The sequence below is a fragment of the Oncorhynchus tshawytscha genome, linkage group LG01 (genome assembly GCF_018296145.1).
Source record: "Oncorhynchus tshawytscha isolate Ot180627B linkage group LG01, Otsh_v2.0, whole genome shotgun sequence".
In the NCBI taxonomy this organism is placed as follows: Eukaryota; Metazoa; Chordata; class Actinopteri; order Salmoniformes; family Salmonidae; genus Oncorhynchus; species Oncorhynchus tshawytscha.
This window is the reverse complement of record NC_056429.1, coordinates 35,152,531-35,172,653: the sequence shown is the minus strand read 5'-3', so window position 1 is coordinate 35,172,653 and position 20,123 is coordinate 35,152,531. Positions and strand designations below refer to the sequence as shown.

The 20,123-nt window shown below is 43.2% G+C and overlaps 1 protein-coding gene across 4 annotated transcripts in view; it reads right to left on the bottom strand.

The window, feature by feature from the left end:
• LOC112246643 (CMP-N-acetylneuraminate-beta-1,4-galactoside alpha-2,3-sialyltransferase-like) overlaps nt 1-20,123 on the bottom strand; it is a 97,458-nt gene that overhangs the window by 5,236 nt on the left and 72,099 nt on the right. For 3 of the 4 annotated variants that reach the window (XM_042320762.1, XM_042320759.1, XM_024415110.2), the window contains 2 exons: nt 18,167-18,313; nt 10,133-10,279 (listed from right to left, as the gene is read on the bottom strand). In XM_042320762.1, the coding sequence (XP_042176696.1) occupies nt 10,133-10,279; nt 18,167-18,313 (294 nt within the window). Of the gene's footprint in view, nt 1-1,453; nt 3,400-10,132; nt 10,280-18,166; nt 18,314-20,123 lie in introns of those variants that run through there. The other variant, XM_042320767.1, reaches the window with a different exon arrangement.

The following is a 20,123-nucleotide window of genomic DNA, read 5'->3' as shown; positions in this document are numbered from 1 at the left end:
GAGTACGTGTCCTGGTAATCCATCTGGCCCTGTGGCCTTGTGAATGTTAACCTGTTTAAAGGTCTCACTCACAACGGTTACGGGGAGCATGATCATACAATTGTCCTGAACAGCTGGGGCTCTCACACATGCTTCAGTGTTGTTTGCCTCGAAGCGAGCATAGAAGGCATTTAACTCATCTGGTAGCCTCCCATCACTGGGCAGCTCTCAGATGGGTTTCCCTGTGATAGTTTGCAAGCCCTGCTATATCCGACGAGCATCAGAGCCGGTGTAGAAGGATTCGATCTTAGTCCTGAATTGATGCTTTGCCTGTTTGATGGATTGTCCAAAGGCGTAGCGGGATTTCTTATTAGCGTCCGGATTAGTAGTTGCGGAGTTGTGTGTGTGTTTATGTGCTGAAGGTGATTGCATGTCAGCCATGGAGGGACCAGAGCAGCCACTCTGGGCTCTGACATCCCTCAGTAAAGAGTGATTTATGACCAGGCAGTGCTGTGTACTTAACCAGCAGATCAGATGGCCCCTGTAGACACAGGGACTTGTGTTTGTCTGTGTCCTTAGTGTCTGTCTGTGTCCCTATTCCCTATAGTGCACTACTTTTTTTTTTAGGGCTATGGTCTAAAGTTGTGCACTATTAAGGGAATAGGGTGCCATTTGGGACACACACACTGTGGTGCTTGTGGTAGTGTCTCCTCTTTAGAACTCAGCACCCACAGGCTCCTATGCACTTGACTTTCTTTACACATCCTACTTCATATCCTACTCCACATCTCGCCTCTCATGTGGTGGTGGGAATTGGGAAGTAAAATGATGAATATAAGAGAGTAACCACGAGACTCTTGGGTATTAAATAATGACAGAAAGGTTTGTGTAAACTTCCACTGGGGAGAAGTAAACTATCAAAGCTAAACAGACAGGATGTTGGTGGGCAGGGGAGACAGGGACACACGCTTAGCAGGGAATGCTAACACATAATCACCAGCTGGCTGTAAGGTTCATAGCTTTGGACTTTGAGTGGGCAGATGGATGGGTGGATGTTACTGGTATGTTCCAGTAACTAAGGGTTCAGAGAACAGCCGATACCACAGCAACACAGTCAGTGACCTGTATGACTCATCATCAAAGGGATCCCCCGCAACGTTGTCTTTTTGTCTCTTTCAGATCAACCTAACTCTTTCATAAGGTGACCCTTTCACAACTTTACCCTTTAACAACCTAACTCTTTCAGAACCTAACCCTTTACAAACTAACCCTTTCACAACCTAACCCTGTCAACACACTTAGAAATAAAGGTACTATCTAGAACTTAAGTGTACTTCTGCTGTCCCCATAGGAGAACCATTTAAAGAACCATTTTTGGTTTCAGGTAGGACCCTTTCCACAAAAGGGTTCTCCTATGGGGACCGCCAAAGATGCCTTTTGGAACCCTTTTTGGAACCCTTCTGCACTGAGGGATTCTAAAGTGAAAAAGAGTAGCACTAACTGGCGGTGGACTCCAATAGAGGTGCTGCTTTAACATGTTGGTACAACTGTCCTCTGGTAGAAGGCAGATAATGACAAGTAGGAGACAGATGTACAGAACACGCTTTATTCCACATTCAAGACAGACAGGCACACACACACAGCGATAGGAATTGGACTGATGGTGAAAGGGATAGTGGTTGTCTAGGAAAAGACAAGAGAGAAAGAATCAGACAATGTACAACTGTTATAGCTGCAAAGGCAGTAATAACAATGTAATTGTAATGCTACCGTAGTAATAGCAGTGCTAATAACTGCATCATTGTAAAGTGGGGCAAGCAATATATTGGCTAATAGCACACAATGAACAGAACAGGCTACAGGATGTACAAAGGAATAGCAGTAGCATGAGCAGCACAAGTACGTTAGCAATATTGGCTACACAGAGAGGCTAGTAGGACCCAGATAATGTAGCACACAATGTGACAGTATACATGTAGCACACTAGGTTAGGCAATAACAGGCTAGTAGTACTGGACAGTATATACAGAGGCAGGATAGCATGCTAGGCTGATAGACCACAGGCTCTTGGACATGGCAGACAACGTAAAAGCTATACAGTTAGCGCGCAAGGCTAATAGATAGCATTAGCATGCAAGGATGTTAATGTGTAGACAATAACAAGGCCATGGGGGCAGGCATCTTGGGAGAGGCCAGGACGTGATGATGTTATAGGCCGGCCATCTTGGGTGAGTGTGAGACACAATAGGCTGGCAGCCATCTTGGCTCATGGAGTGTAATGGGGAAAGATTTGACCTCATAGCCTGAACATGAAAAAAGTATGTACCCCTGAACTATGCCATAAGGGCCAGATAAGCAGGACTGGTGTGGCTAGTACACAGGCCTGAGATAGTAACATTTAACCCTCAAATGAATAAGCACACAGTAATTACACAGTAGTTACACAGTCCCAAGGGACTATTATATACAGAGGCAGAATATACACATGAACCCTAAAGTCCACTTACATGGTCAGTGACACACTAACAAATGGTTGCACAGTCCAGGGTGGAGGCTTGTCCTCGTAGGAAGGATCCAGTGGTGAGTTTTGTTGAGGTGGTGCAAAGTTCTTCTGACCTGTTGTCTCTCTGCACCCCAGCAGTAAAAGGCTACAAAGTTTGTCTATTCAGTATCAGAGATAGGGAGAAGGTTTGAATGGCTAATGTCTGAGGATTTAATGATACAGGTTAGAGGGTTTTGTACATAAAGGCTGCAGGTATAAATTACACTTCAGGAATGAATCACTGGAACCTAGGATAAGATAATGATCTTTAGAGTCTTCTATAAATGGGCGGTAGGTAGCCTGGCTGGTAGGAGCATTGGCTAGGTACCCGAAAGGTTGCTTGATCGAGTCCCCGAGCCAACATGGTAAAAATGTGTTGTTCTGCCCTTGAGCAAGGCAGTTAACCTTTGTCGGTTTACTGCTTAGGTAGGCTACCATCCCCTGCCTCAGCTTGACCCCATTGTACAGTGGCAGAGACCACTTCACACCTCTGAGTTAGGGACCAGGTTTCTAGGGTAAGGACACAAAAAAACAGAGGCAGTGGGAGAACCTATTTAAGTAAGTAAATACATTTTGAAAAATGTTAAAACAGTAATAGTAGTAGGCTACTTTGTAGGCTAACTCAACTAGTTAGCTAGCTAACTTTACACACTGTTTAGCTAAGTTAATTAAATGTAATCAGCTCGCTAACTTTCTTTTCACTAGCTACCTTGATGTAATCATTGTAAATTAAAAAGACAGTCTCCAAAAGCATTTGTAGAAAACAGCCATGGAATTATTGACAAGTGTTACTCCCCTTTTCCGGGACAGCTAAAAAGCCCTCCCCAGTGCCCTTCCTTCGGCAAGTCAGATCACGCCTCCATTCTGCTCCTCCCTTCCTATAGGCAGAAACTTAAACATGAAGTATCCATGGTAAGGATTGTTCAACGTTGGTCTGACTAATCAGAATATATGCTTCAAGATTGTATGTTGATATGTTCTGAGTTGCCTTTGAGAATAACATTGACATATATACACTGACTCAGTGACTGAGTTTATCAGATCAAATGAAATCAAGCTTTATGTTTTTTTGCCAACCGAGGCAAGGAAACCTCTCGAACCAGCTAAGGTGTGGAAGCCCGACGAGCCAGCTGAGGCACCCCTGGTTCTTACAGCAGTGGCACCCGGGCCCGAAAACACCAACAAAACAGAAAACAAAAACCTCCCTGATGCTTCAAATATTGGTGTCAGCATTCTGTAAGGACAGACGCTGGAGATGAGAAGCAAGTACAGGGAGAGAACATTTAATGAAACATGGACAGGAATAGAATACGGACAGAGTCTGGGCAGGGGAAAACAAAATAACAATAATGCTGACACAGGGGAAGTGAGGAACAGACAGATATAGAGGGGCCAGGTGTCCAGGTGTGTCCAATGAGTGCTGATGTGGGTAATGATGGTGACAGGTGCGCGTAATGATAGGAAGCCTGGCACCAGAGAGGAGGAGCGGGAGCAGGCATAACACAATGACACAAACCGAACAACTAAAAAGGACCCTAAGGAAAAGAAAAGCTAAAAAGATGTGTCCACAGTCCACATATGTCCAGAGTTTCGGTCTCCCTCAGCTTCTCTAGCAAGCTATTCCAGAAGCATAATAACTAAAGGATGCCTCTCCAAGCCTCTTGGTCCTAGGCTTTGGGATAGTTAAAAGGCCAGTGACAGAGGACCTGAGGGACCTACTGGTTACATAACTTAAAAGCATGTCTGACAAGTACTGGGGTACACAATCATGGATTGTTTTAAAAAAACAATAGAAATGTATTATAAAACTCACAGGCAGCCGGTGGTCATAGAGGAAGTGCATAGAGGATGTTGTTCCCACTGTGACGAATAAAACTTATCCAAATAAAATAAATTATTGGCAGCGTTCGGACAAAACTAAAAGTGTAAACCCCTGCAATTAACCACGGCAAGGTGACTGGGAACATGGACGAGTACAAACAGTCCAGCTATGCCCTCCGTAAGGCAATAGAACAGTCACAATTAAATGGCTCAGACACGAGATGTATATGGCAGGGAGTCCAGACAATCACGGATTATAAATGGAAAACCAGCCACGTCGCTGACACCGACTCCTTGCTCCCGGACAAGCTAAACATCTTCTTCACCCGCTTCAAGGACAACAAAGTGTCCCGGCATGGGCCAACACCGGTCATGAGGAATGTGAGCTCTCGTTCTACGTGGCTGACATGAGTAAGACATTTAAGTGTGTTAACCCTCGCAAGGCTGCCAGCCCAGACGGCATCCATAGCCGTGTCCTCAGAGCATGTGCAGAGTGGTTAAAGACATATTGAAGCTCTCCCTATCAGTCTGTTGTCCCCAATTGCTTCAAGATGTCCACCATTGTTCCTGTACCCAAGAAAGTGAAGGTAACTGAAGTAAATGACTATCGCCCAGTAGTACTCACATCTGTCATCATGAAGTGCTTTGAGAGGGTAGTTAAAGATCATATCACCTCCACCTTACCGGACACACTAGTCCCACAACAATTTGCATACCACACCAACAGATCCACAGATGACGCAATCGCAATGGCACTGCCCTATCACATCTGGAAAAGATAAATATATATGTAAGATTGGTGTTAATTGACTACAGCTCAGCCTTCAACACCATAGTGCCCTCCAAGCTGATCACGAAGCTCAGGACCCTGGGTCTGAACCCCAGCCCTGTGCAACTGGGTCCTGGACTTCCTGACGGGCCGACCCCAGGTGGGGAAGGTAGGCAACAACATCTCCACTACGTTGATCCTCAACAAGGGGACCCCACAAAGGTGCGTGATCAGCCCTGTCCTGTACTCCCTGTTCATCCATGACTGCGTGGCCATGCACACTTCCAACTCAATCATCAAGTTTGCAGACGACACATCAATGGTAGTCCTGATTACCAACAACGACGACACCGCCTACAGAGAGGAGGTGAGGGCCCTAGTGGAGTGGTACCAGGAAAATAATCTCTCTCTCAACGTCAACAAAATGAAGGAGCTGATTGTGGAGTTCAGGAGGCAGCAGAGGGAGCACGCTCCCATCCACAACGACGGGGCCGCAATAGAGAGAGTTAAAAGCTTCAAGTTCCTCGCCGTGTACATCACTGACAACCTGAAATGGTCCATCCCTGTTCAACCTCACTCTTTAATCTCAGGAGGCTGAAGAAATTTGGCTTCGCCCCTTCTACAGATGCACCACTGAATGCATCCTGTCGGACTGTATCAACGCCTGGTACGGCAACTGCACCATCCGCAACAGCAGGGCTCTCCAGAGGGTGGTGCAGTGTTTACATACTGTTTTACCCACTTCATATTGTCGTGTCTTTCCTATCATTAACTGAAGACTGATAGTTTTTATCAAAATTCTCTGTAATTAGTTACTACGCGATCAACTGATTAATCACATAACTAATTAACTAGGAAGTCGGGGCACCAAAGACAAATATTCAGATTACAAAGTTATAATTTCCTAAAATAACTTTTCAGATATTTTATCTGATCAATTAGTCTTCGAATTAATGAATTATTTACTTTACCTCACGTTAGTCTCATTCCAAACGTCGTAAATGGTTGGTTATCTGCACGAACCCAGTCTTCACTATGAGTCATCCATACATCAATTGTCTTAAATCATTTATTTATTACTAACTAAGTAATTCACAGAAATGCATAAACAAATAAACAAGGTAAATGTAATGATAGGAGAATGTGCAAGGAGAAACCGCAAGGCGGCTTGTTAGACAAAGGGGGAAGTGGGGGTCGACTAAGAAGTCACTACAAAGTTATAATTATAACAATTGAAATGCTAATCCTTTGCACATGAACACTCACTCATTCGGGAACAATTGCAATCAATCAATATAATTATGCTCAGTCTGTCGTCTTGAAAAGTTCATTTCTTTTGTAGAATTGTCCGTCTCTCTCTCTCTCTCACGGTTGTGGTTAGAGGGGATTGTATAGAATGGATGTTTCGGCGGTTGTTGTTCTTCGCGTTCAATGATACCGAATTCCTAGCTGCAGACTAGTAATTAATATCAAAGACTTGTTCTTATTCTGTCGGTATCGATAGTCTAAGAGTTTAACCACGTGGTATGGTTAAAAGATTCAGCAATGGTCTACAACCTTTGTCCTCCCAATGGAGAAAAACATGGTCTGCAACCTTTAGCCATCTCGTAATTGAGGTAAGCTCGGTCTGCTGATAATTTCTCAAAGTTGGGTTTTATTCGGAATGGCAGAAAAGGAGCTGTCCCAGGAGGCCATAAGCATTTTCCTACACCCACGATAACATCGGCAAAATATATGTACATGACCAATAACATTTTATTTGATTAGGAAGACGATGGAATTCCAACTCCAGCTGTCAGTAAAGGGAGAGTGTAGGCTACTGGATAGGCTAGGTAACTTTCAGGGAGGACATTATGAAACGATTCTCATGTTCCAATCCCTAGAGGGAAAGACAGAGAGATAATAGCAACATAATATTCAGTGCTGTCTAATTTGACTATAATGAAGCCTGTTTCTTAGTTTTCTGTCTTCAGGTATGTACATCAATGAAAACCTGTGTTCGCAGATGAAGAGAGGGGTACCAATGAATGTCCCAAGAGACAGATTTCCATACAGGATTTACCCCAGTGTTTTACCCAAAAGGCTCAGACTTTTCTGTTTCCATCTACGCAGGCCGGCACCCGTGTCTCACTGGGCCATTGCTCCAGCGGACCTGCTCTCCCTTGGGGCCAAAACCTTCTCATAAAGCAACTGTGTATACCAGCATTATTTTTTGTGTACAACATTTGCTAACATACTGTAGATAGGCTACCTATATGCCATGAGTTACATGTGTAGGCCCATAGTACGTATATTAGCACGTTATACACATTGTATACGTTATATTACTCACAATGTATCAACCTATTACAACTGGAGCAGGTCAACCCTGCTGGAGGTCTTCATCACCCCAGCAATAACACACCTGATTCAACTTATCAACCCTAATGAGGTGATAATCAAGTGTGCTATTGCTGGGCTGAAACAGAAGTCTGCTCACTCAGTAGATCAGGGACCAGTGGAGCAAGGTTTGCCACCGTTGGTATTGATTTTTTTTTTCTCACCTGAAATGATTCTTTAGTAATAATAGCCTACTTGTTACTACTACAATTATTTATTGTTGTTGATACCTAGATGTCTAATCTTTAAATATGAGTTAATTTATTTGTACATTTTGTAGTGATGAAGAGTTGATTCTTTGAAGAGAAGTGTTTAAAGCTGCAATATGTAACTTTTAAGGGCGACCCGACCAACTTCACATAGAAATATGAGTTATAGAAGAGGTAGATGTATTCTATGTGCACAGTTTCTATGCTTCCCTTTCATAGGTTTTACATTTGAGTCTTTTACTTTCGGTATTGTACACCAGCTTCGAACAGCTGAAAATACAATATTTTTGGTTATTGAAAGGATATTTCACAGTGGTTTAGATGGTACAATTCTCTTCACTATATATAGTTTGTTTTGTCACCTTTAAACTTGTAAATATATATTTTTTTACTATTATTCAAAATTAACTAGTGTCAATGTTGGTTAATAACATATCACAATCCTGTAATACAGAGGGGAAGGGGTTCTGTCTCTAATGTGTCTGTTTCTGTGTTGTATTCACAAATGAACATTTCCTTTTTGTCTAGTTATAAGAGCTCCAATCTGTTTTATTTGATCGTCAATCTGTCTCAGTATATCTGAATCCCATTTAGCAGTTTATCATATGGCATGCATGGCCAATGCAGCCACAGGCCTGTAGCACTCAGAGAACAGCTAAACTCACACATTGTTTACATGTTGAGCTATATGTTCTCAATTTAAAATGATTCCAGTAGACAATGTATATGAGGCAAACCATATACCAGATTTGGTACATTCCTTTGAAGTGCTGACATATGAAATTGTCTAGTGAAATTCCATCCTTGTAATTTAGGTGCAGTATGAAAAGAAGATGACAACAATTAGGCTACAGGAGATGAGCATTACAGGTAACATATTATGAAGTTCATTTAATTCATTTCAGCAATGGTGCTTGCAAAAAGGAAGTAGTTGTTTCCATAGCAGATAGACCAGGGGTAATTGAACTCTTACCCTATGAGGTCCGGAGCCTGCTGGTTTTCTGTTCTACTTTATAATGAAGTGGGTCCACCTGGTGTCCCAGGTCACCTTGTATAAGCTAGATACTCGGTCACAGCTAAACCTTTAGATGAATAATATACTGTTTTTATTCAAATGTTGTTATAATCGTGAGAGAAATTAAACTAGCTAGTAGCTAACAGTAGCTAGCTAGTTATACCTTATAAGGTTAGCTGACTTTTCTCAAAACAAAACTCATTGTAGCTAGCTACATCTTGTCCCTCATGCTAGCCTGCACAGTCAAATTTCACTCCAGAAATGTACAAATTACATTTATATGGCCAGCATTTGAGACCATTTATCCCCTCTTGCTGCAGCTTTAGCTCATCTTGAATAACAGTGAAATGTTGTGAAAACCAACGTGCTGCAAATGTTCTAGAATGTTTTGTCACCAATGCTTGTTTGTTAAAAACATTTTGTCCGCTTGTACATTTGCTCCTACAGCACTAAACTGGTGAGCACCTTTCGAGCTCCGCCAAGCATGGCATTTGATTGGTTTGATGTGTTGTGAGGCGTCAGGGATTTACACTGGATTCACACTCATCTTTAGCTGATTTCTGCCATGAAACTTCCCCAGGCTTCCCGTACTAGGGAACCTAACTCTGGCTTTCACAACCTAACTTAGGAGACTAACACCTCAGCTCACACAAGTTTGCTGCTGCGTCCTAAATGGCAGCCAATTCCCAATGGACCCTGGTCAAAAGTAGTACACTATATAGGCACTATATGGAATAGGGTGCCATTTGTTACGCAGGGTGAGTGAGTGCATGGAAAGCAGATCTGAGGCTTTCTAGATATAGCCAAACATACACCAGACACAAGTTCACTACACAGTAAAGTCTCTAGAAAGAACTCAGGTTTAATTGGAAATAGTTTACAATTACCGTGCCAATTATGGTTCAAATATTCAGGTAAATTTGTCTGTAAATTTCCCTCTTGTTTTACAATATATTTATAAATGCTTTTCTTAATGAAGCTATTTTGACCTTGGCACCAAACTAAGCCATCAGTTCTTCTCACTTTGATACTGTGTGGAATGTGTGCATGTGTGTGTGTGAACATGTAGCTGAGAGGTGAGTTGCTGGGTAAGGATGATACAACCATCATCCATAGTTAACTATCAGACTGACAACATACATTACACATGCCCCTCTTTCAGATTCCATTATTTCAACAGGACTGCTAGAAACCTGAACAAACCTTCTGCTATACAGTAGGTCAGTGTGACCTCATGGTCAGATGAATGCATTGTATACAAAATAGATTACATATTTATTTTCATGTTTCCATGATGTATGTAAGCGTGTGTGTGTGTTTGTGTGTGTGTGTCAAGGCCCCACTGTGACCCTTTAAGGGGTCGACAGAGAATACGTAGACGGGGCAAATGGCTGTTGCCAGTGTCAGGTCACTTGTACCTGTTTGATGGCCACCATCCTGATCTTCTCATAGTAGTGTAGGGGAGCGTGGGGGGTACTCATGTCATAACCAAATCCAGCCACGGCTACCTCATCACAGTTATGGAGGGCCATTGTTATGGCAACAGTCCCCAGTGTCGGAATATTCTGGAAAACACAGAAGAGAAGACAAATGTTCCCTGAAACAAGACAGTGAGTAAAGTTGACTACTGGAACTACTGGAGGTTAATAGCACATGGGGTAACAAATAAGAAATGTAAAAAGGTTACCAAACAGAAGTGATGGAACTATTTGAAAGACTTTAGTCACAGCTGAGTCAAGATTTGAAAAGATGGCGCCGACAGACATGGTCGTCCAGTTCCTAGCTCCTAGCCAACTTTGCACCATTTCATTTTTTTGTGTGTTATTTCTTAAATTATTTGCTCAGGACATTTCTTGCATTATTACCTACAACCAAAAATAACTTTTGGATATTAGATTTCCCGGTCACGCACCATAATTTCAACCATAAATTAGACTTTCCTGAACTGGCTCCTTTGTTCCTACCTCTCAAAACATTTCCACTCATCACAGGGGCTGCTCCAAGCCGCCCTCAAAGCAGAAGAGGAATACGGAGTGGGCATTCATTTGCAAACCATCCACTGCCTCCAAGTATATTACTCACTAAGGTTTAGTCCATGGACAATAAAGTAGACAAGCTCAGGACGAGGATCTCCTTCCAGAAAGTCATCAGGGACAGTAACATCATCTGTTTCACGGAATCATGGCTCTCTCCGGATATGCTGTACCCATCCATACAGCCAGGTGTGTTCTCCGTAACATTCCTTGAACAGTAAGAAAGAACTCTCAGGGAAAAAGAAAATTGGAGGTGTATGGTGCATGCTCAGCCCCCTCCTGTACTCTCTTGTTCACCCATGACTGTGCGGCCAAGCATGTCTCCAGCTCAAGCATCAAGTTTGCAGATGACAGTTGTAGTCCTGGATACCAACAACAACGAGACAGGCTACAGGGAGAAGGGGAGGGCACTGGCCGACTTCAGGAGACAGCAGAGAGAGCACGTCCACATCCACAGGGCCGCAGTGGAGGGTGAAAAGCTTCAAGTTCCTCGGCGTGCACATCAGTGACAACCTGAAATGGTCCATCCATACAGAAAGTGTGGTGAATAAGGTGCAATAGCACCTCTTCAAGCTCAGGAGACTGAAGGAATTTGGCTTGGCCTCGAAGACCCTCACAAACTTCTAAAGATGTACCATTGAGAGCATCCTGTTGGGCTGTATCAATGCCTGATACGGCAACTGCACCTTCTGAAACCTTTGGGCTCTCCAGAGGGTGGTGCGGTCAGCCCAACGCATCACCCGGGCACGCTGTCTGCCCTTAAGGTCATCTGCAACACCTGGTGTCACAGGAAGGCCTATAAGATCATCAAAGACCTCAGCCAGCCGAGACACTAACTGTTCACCCCACTACCATCTAGAAGGCAGACAATTCAGGTGCATCAAAGCTGGGACCAAGAGACTGAAAATCAGCTTCTATCTCCAGGCCATCAGAGTGTTAAATAGTCACCACTAACCAGCCTCCTCTCAGTAACCTGCCCTGAACTTTGGCCATTGTTACTAGCCGGCTACCACCCGGTACACTACCCTGCACTTTAGAGACTGATGCCCTATGTACAGTTGAAGTCGGAAGTTTACCTACACTTAGGTTGGAGTCATTCAAACTAATTTGTCTACCAATCCACAGATTTCTTGTTAATCAAGTTGGTTAGGACATCTACTGTACTTTGTGCATAACACAAAAAATGTTTCCAACAATTATTTACAGACAGATTATTTCACTTATAATTCACTGTATCACAATTCCAGTGGGTCAGAAGTTTACATACACTAAGTTGACTGTGCCTTTAAACAGCTTGAAAATTCCAAAAAATGATGTCATGGCTTTAGAAGCTTCTGATAGGCTAATTGACATAATTTGAGTCAATTGGAGGTGAACCTGTGGATGTATTTCAAGGCCTACCTTAAAACTCAGTGCCTTTTGCTTGACATCATGGGAAAATCAAAAGAAATATGCCAAAATCTCAGAAAAAAAACTGTAGACCTCCACAAGACCAAACGCCAAATGCCTGAAGGTACCATGTTCCTCTGAACAAACAATCTGAACAAACAATAGTAGGCAAGTATAAACACCATGGGACCACGCAGCCGTCATACCGCTCAGGAAGGAGACGCGTTCTGTCTCCTAGAGATGAACGTACTTTGGTGCAAAAGGTGCAAATCAATCCCAGAACATCAGCAAAGGACCTTGTGAAGATGCTGGAGGAAACAGGTACAAAAGTTTCTATATCCACAGTGAAACAAGTCCTATATCGACATAACCTGAATGGCCGCTCAGCAAGGAAGAAGCCACTTCTCCAAAACTGCCATAAAAAAGCCAGACTACGGTTTGCAACTGCACATGGGAACAAAGATCATAATTTTTGGAAAAATGTCCTCTGGTCTGATGAAACAAAAATAGAACTGTTTGGCCATAATGACCATCGTTATATTTGGAGGAAAAAGGGGAGGCTTGCAAGCTGAAGAACACTATCCCAACCGTGAAGCACGGGGGTGGCAGCATCATGTTGTGGGGGTGCTTTGCTGCACGAGCAACTGGTGCACTTCACAAAATAAATGGCATCATGAGGCAGGAAAATGATGTGGATATATTGAAGCAACATCTCAAGACATCAGTCAGGAAGTTAAAGCATGGTCGCAAATGGATCTTCCAAATGGAAAATGACCCCAAGCATACTTCCAAAATTGTGGCAAAATGGCTTAAGGACAACAAAATCAAGGTATTGGAGTGGCCATCACAAAGCCCTTACCTCAATCCAATAGAACATTTGTGGGCAGAACTGGAAAAGAGTGTGCGAGCAAGGAGGCCAACAAACCTGACTCAGTTACACCAGCTCTGTCAGGAGGAATGGGCCAAAATTCACCCTACTTATTGTGGGAAGCTTGTGGAAGGCTACTCAAAACGTTTGACCCAAGTTAAACCATTTAAAGGCAATGTTACCAAATAATAATTGAGTGTATGTAAACTTCTGACCCACTGGGAATGTGATGAAAGAAATAAAAGCTGAAATAAATAATTATCTCCACTATTATTCTGACATTTCACATTCTTAAAATAAAGTGGTGACCCTAACTGACCTAAGACAGGGAATTTTTACTAGGATTAAATGTCATGAATTGTGAACAAATGAGAAGTTATTCCTTATCAAGGTGTATATAAACTTCTGACTTCAACTGTACATAGTCATTGGTCACTTTAATAATGTTTATGTAACGCAGGTCAACTAATGTTGAATACTTATCGTTACTAGTGAAATTCCAGTAACCAATCATATCATACTATATTGCTATGTTTAAGTTGACAGCTATTACAAATCAGCTGTCAGAAGCTGCATGACGAGCAGTTTATTTTGAGTCAATCAAAACTCAATATTCTCTTTGTCCCTCTCCTAACCTCACGTTATACACCATTCGGCACCAACATGCTGAAAAAAGAGCTAGAACATGAAGAGCTACCGCCATTGCATGGAAGAAAAACAAAGTTTCAAATCTTTGAGAAGTTGCATAAAACTGAACTAAAAAGAGCAAACTGGATCGGGGCGGTAGGTAGCCTAGTGGTTAGAGCATTGGACTAGTAACTGAACAGTTGCAAGATCAAATCCCAGAGCTGACATGGTAAAAATGTCGTTCTGACGCCAGGATTTGGTGAGTTTTCAGAAGGAAAACGAGCTGCTAGCGATTAGGCTAGCGAAGCTATTGCTAGCATTTTGTGCGCATTCATACTGAACCAAGCATACGCACAAGCCGTTAACATTTAGGCTAGCTCAGCCATCGATCAATTGAAATAAAATTGAAATTGAAAACACTAGTGATCATGTAATCATACATGGTGAACTATTTTAGTTTTCATACTGTTATAAAATGTGATGTGAACTAGTATCTAGTGAGATGTGAACTAGTATCTTAATCCATTTTCGTACACTTATGTCATAGATTACTTTATAAGAAATTAGGTGTAGGAGTAAGCACTAGTACTAGTATTTGCCCGGGCTAGTCTATTGTTCAGTCCACATGAGCCTGGTGCTGTAGTTGAAGTGTAAAGAATTTTGACTAAGTTTTCTTTTCTTTTTCCTGTAAGAAAATGAAGCTAAGCACTGAATTAATGGTTATATGAAAGATACTCATGGTATATATATGTGGTGTGATCCTGTTTGTCGCCCAATTTTTCAGTTTTTGATTTGTTAAAAAAGTTTGAAATATCCAATAAATGTCGTTCCACTTCATGATTGTGTCCCACTTGTTGTTGATTCTTCACAAAAAAATACAGTTTTATATCTTTATGTTTGAAGCCTGAAATGTGGCAAAAGGTCGCAAAGTTCAAGGGGGCCGAATACTTTCGCAAGGCACTGTATATACAGACACCGGTTAGTCAGGCTTATTGAGGTAGTATGTACATGTAGGTATGGTTAAAGTGACTATGCATATATGACAAAGAAAGAGTAGCAGTAGAGTAAAAAGTGGGGTTAGCGGATGGTGGGACACAATGCAGATAGCCCGGTTAGCCAATGTGCAGGAGCACTGTTTGGTCGGGCCAATTGAGGTAGTATGTACATGAATGTATAGTTAAAGTGACTATGCCTTGCGGTCAGAGGCCGAGATATTGCCATACCAGGCAATGATGCAACCGGTCAGGATGCTCTCGATGGTGCAGCTGTAGAACCTTTTGAGGAACTCAGGACCCATGCCAAATCATTTTAGATTCCTGAGGGGGAATAGGCTTTGTCATGCCCTCTTCACGACTGTCTTGGTGTGTTTGGATCATTCTAGTTTGTTGTTGATGTGGACACCAAGGAACTTGAAGCTCTCAACCTGATCCACTACAGCCCCGTCGATGAGAATGGGGGCGTGTTCGGTGCTCCTTTTCCTGTAGTCCACAATCATCTCCATAGTCTTGGTTACGTTGAGGGATAGGTTTAGTCCCAGGTTGCTTAGCTTAGTGATGAGCTTTGAGGGTACTATGGTATTGAATGCTGAGCTGTAGTCAATGAATAGCATTCTCACATAGGTGTTCCTTTTGTCCAGATGGGAAAGGGCAGTGTGGAGTGCAATAGAGATTGCATCATCTGTGGATCTGTTTGGGAGGTATGCAAATTGGAGTGGGTCTAGGGTTTCTGGGATAATGGTGTTGATGTGAGCCATTATGTCACGTTTGTCATAATGATTGGACAAGGTGCAGTGTGCGTAGAATTCCACCATACCAGGCCAACATAGAAATAAAAATCACAGAGATGACCCACCCTAGTCACACCCCAACCTAACCAACATAGAGAATGAAAAGTTTTCTATGGTCAGGGCGTGACACATTACCAGCCTTTCAAAGCACTTCATGGCTACGGACGTGAGTGCTACGGGTCTGAAGTAATTTAGGCAGGTTGCCTTTGTATTCTTGGGCACAGGGACTATGGTGGTCTGCTTGAAACATGTTGGTATTACAGACTCAATCAGGGACATGTTGAAAATGGCAGCGAAGATACCTGCCAGTTGGTCAGCACATGCCCGGACCACATGTCCTGGTAATCCGTCTGGCCCCACAGCCTTGTGTATGTTAACCTGTTTCACGGTCTCAGTCACGTCGGCTACGGCGAGCGTGATCACACAGTCGTCCGGAAAAACAGCTGATGCTCTCCTGCATGCCTCAGTGTTGCTTGCCTCGAAGCGAGCATAGAAGTGATTTAGCTCGTCTGGTAGGCTCGTGTTACTGGGCAGCTCGCGGCTGTGCTTCCCTTTGTAGTCTGTAATAGTTTGTAAGCCCTGCCACATCTGACGAGCATTGGAGCCGGTGTAATATGATTCAATCTTAGCCCTGCATTGACGCTTTGCCTGTTCGCTTTGCCGGTTCATCATAGGGCATAGCGGGATTTCTTGTAAGCTTCCGGGTTAGAGTCTCGCACCTTGAAAGCGGCAGCTCTACCCTTTAGCTCAGTGCGAATGTTGCCTGTAATCCATGGCTTCTGGTTGGGGTATGTACGTACAGTCACTGTGGGGACGACGTCCTCGATGTACTTATTCATAAAGCCAGTGACTGATGTGGTGTATTCCTCAATGTCATCGGAAGAATCCCGAAACATGTTCCAGTCTCTGATAGCAAAACAGTCCTGTAGATTGGCATCTGCTTCATCTGACCCCTTTTTGAATAGACCGGACATAAGAAGATTTGCATGCAAATATGTATTTTCCTTGGAGATCACTGATTTTGCACTGCCATACTACGGTGTGGTAGGATTTTTCTTGCAAGACATCATTGCATCATAAATTGCAGTGGGATTGTTATAAGCACATGCTACACTTAAACATCTTACAGTGTTTATTGATAGGTACAGTCACTCACATTTTATTCCATCTCATGGTCATTTAAGTCAGTATTTGTGAATTGGTTTGTGTTTTTCTGTGCATTCATGTTATTGTATTGCTATTGAATTTTGAACATTGAAATCTGAGAGATCCTCAGATTAAAATAGAGTTGGGTGAACCCTAGTAAACTATAGGCAGGATATATGGTCGATATCTAAGTTTATTGTACTATTGATGTGTTTAATTCATATTGAGCTCATTGCACAAATATCAATATTTACTCAAGGTGATACATTTTTTGTAAGTATTTTTTATTTACAAAACACAAGACGGCATCCTTTCCCTAAATTACTCAGTCGTGTGGTTTTCATTTCTCCCTACTGCTCCAGTAGCGGACCTAACTGGTCCAATATACAGTTTAAGCTTAAACATACAGTAGCCCATAGTGTTAAGCAATTGTTACATTTACATACTGATTTAACCACTTCATATGTATATATACTGTATTCTTGTCAAGGCTCATCCTATATTACTACTGCTGTACACACCTTTTCTATTCACATACTGTACACAATGTCTATACACACCATCATATAGACCAAAATATACACTGAGTGTACAAAAGATTAGGACCACCTGCTCTTTCCATGACAGACTGACCTGTTGAATCTAGGTGAAAGCTTATTGATGTCACATGTTAAATCCATTTCAGTGTAGATGAAGGGGAGGAAACAGGTTAAAGAAGGATGTGTAAGCCTTGAGAAAATTGAGACATCATTGTGCATGTGTGCCATTCAGAGGGTGAATGGGCAAGACAAAATATTTAAGTGCCTTTGAACGGGGTATGGTAGTAGGTACCAGGCACACCAGTTTGAGTGTGTCAAGAACTGCAATGCTGCTGAGTTTTTCACGCTCAACAGTTTCCCGTGTGTATGAAGAATGGTCCACCACCCAAAGGACATCCAGCCAAATTAGACACAACTGTTGTAGGCATTGGAGTCAAAATGGGCCAGCATCCCAGTGGAACGGTTTTGGCGCCTTGTAGTCCATGCCTTTGACGAATCGAGGCCTACAGTCCTTGCTCCCCCCATGGCTCGGAGCCATGCCTATATAGGTGTGGATGTTGCAACAGGGAAGCGCATCTTCTTTAGACGCTACGGCAAAGCTACTGATTGATAAGAAGGGCCAACCAACTCTAGCCTCCACATCTCCATCCCAGGTCTACTAGGTGTGGACATTACGAGGATGTTACTAAAAGCTACTACTATCGGGCACCTGGAGGGTCAGCTGTGTGTCTACAGTGTGTTAGGGTAGTATGTTAGAGCTGACCTGGTTTGCTGTGTGTCAGGGCTGACCTGTCCTGATAGGAGAAGACACACAGACAAGGAGAGAACATGAACCAGTGCAGCCCAGCCCAGCCATTAACGCATGCTTATGTGTGAAACAGCTGAGGGTTTTTTTCTTTATATTTCATTTCTTAGAATGTAATTTAACTACCTTGAGTATCCTGGTAACACGTATTCTGCAAGCTATTTATGTAAATGACTAGTTGTTAGCTGTATAAAACCAGGGCCTGATTATTGCGGTTGATGGCATTATGTTTCGATCAGTTAGTTTCCCGGTCTCTCACCCCTCTCCCCATCTGTCCCTTGTTGTGTGGCAGGCCAATGAACCTGAAGGCAGCCTCCTGGATGAAGTAAGGGTTGAGGATCCTCATCTCACTGGGCTCCCTGGGGACATGATGGGCCACAGACTTCCAGAACCCATCTGTACTATGCTATGTGAGAGAGAGTGAAAGAGAGAGAAAGAGAGAGTGAGGGAGAGAGAGGGAGAGAGAGGGAGAGAGGGAGAGAAAGTGGAAGAAAGGTTAGTTTGAATAATAGCATTAAAAATGGTAAAACAAATTAAGACATCAGTAATACATTTACCACTTGCTATAACAATGTGATGTCTCTCGGTTGGTGGTCTCTAACAGCACAAGGTTGAAGCTCCTTTGGCAGCGATTACAGCCTCAAGTCTTCTTGGGTTTGACGTTACAAGCTTGACACACCTGTATTTGGAGAGTTTCTCCCATTCTTCACTGCAGATCCTCTCAAGCTCAGTCAGGTTGTATGGGGAGCGTTGCTGCACAGCTATTTTCAGAGACTTGTCTCGAAGCCACTCCTGCGTTGTCTTGGCAGTGTGCTTAGGATTGTTGTCCTGTTGGAAAGTGAACCTTTGACCCAGTCTGAGGTCCTGAGAGCTCTGGAGCAGGTTTTCATCAAGGATCTCTCTGTACTTTGCTCCGTTCATCTTTGCCTTGATCCTGAATAGTCTCCCAGTCCCATGCCACTGAAAACATCCCAACTTGCAGACTTGTTTTCGAGTTGCTGTGCGTTTTGTTGCCAACCTATTTTGCTACCTGACAACTTTACGGTTTTTACTTTTTAATTACCGTTTATATATATATTATATATATTTTTTTTCCCTCAACCTTTTCACTCCGGACGCTTTATCTGGACACGATTCGTAAGGACCTCCAACAGCCGAAGCTAAGTAGTAACATTAATTAACATGATGCCTTCTAATTGCAGTCGCTGTACTCGCCTTACGGCGAGGATAGCTGTGCTACAAGCCCAGCTTCAGACGCAATCGTTAGGCAAGGGTAATTTCAGTGTAGGAAAGGATGAAACAGCGTCTGTGCCACCAGTAAGTACAGATAGTAGTATAAATCCCCTGGCACAGTCCCCGCAGCCGGACAACTTTCTCACGGTTTCTGGAAGGAAATGCTGTAGGAACGCTCAACCGGTGTCGCTCATTCAGCCGACAGAAACTTTCAACCGGTTTTCCCCATTAAGCAGCGAGTCGGAGTCAGAGGCCGAGTCTTCTCTGGTCTCTACTCCTCTCGTTACGGGGTCTGAGACGCCGAAGCTTCCCACCATTAGCTCTGACAAATTGAAAACTCTAGTCATTGGCGACTCCATTACCCGCAGTATTAGACTTAAAACGAATCATCCAGCGTTCATACACTGTTTACCAGGGGCAGGGCTACCGACGTTAAGGCTAATCTGAAGATGGTGCTGGCTAAAGCTAAAACTGGCGAGTGTAGAGAGTATAGAGATATTGTTATCCACGTCGGCACCAACGATGTTAGGATGAAACAGTCAGAGATCACCAAGCGCAACATAGCTTCTGCGTGTAAATCAGCTAGAAAGATGTGTCGGCATCGAGTAATTGTCTCTGGCCCCCTCCCAGTTAGGGGGAGTGATGAGCTCTACAGCAGAGTCTCACAACTCAATCGCTGGTTGAAAACTGTTTTCTGCCCCTCCCAAAAGTTAGAATTTGTAGATAATTGGCCCTCTTTCTGGGACTCACCCACAAACAGGACCAAGCCTGACCTGCTGAGGAGTGACGGAGCTGGGGGTGCTCTCATCTTATCTACCAACATAGACAGGGCTCTAACTCCTCTAGCTCCACAATGAAATAGGGTGCAGGCCAGGCAGCAGGCTGTTAGCCAGCCTGCCAGCATAGTGGAGTCTGCCACTAGCACAGCCAGTGTAGTCAGCTCAGCTATCCCCATTGGGACCGTGTCTGTGCCTCGACCTAGG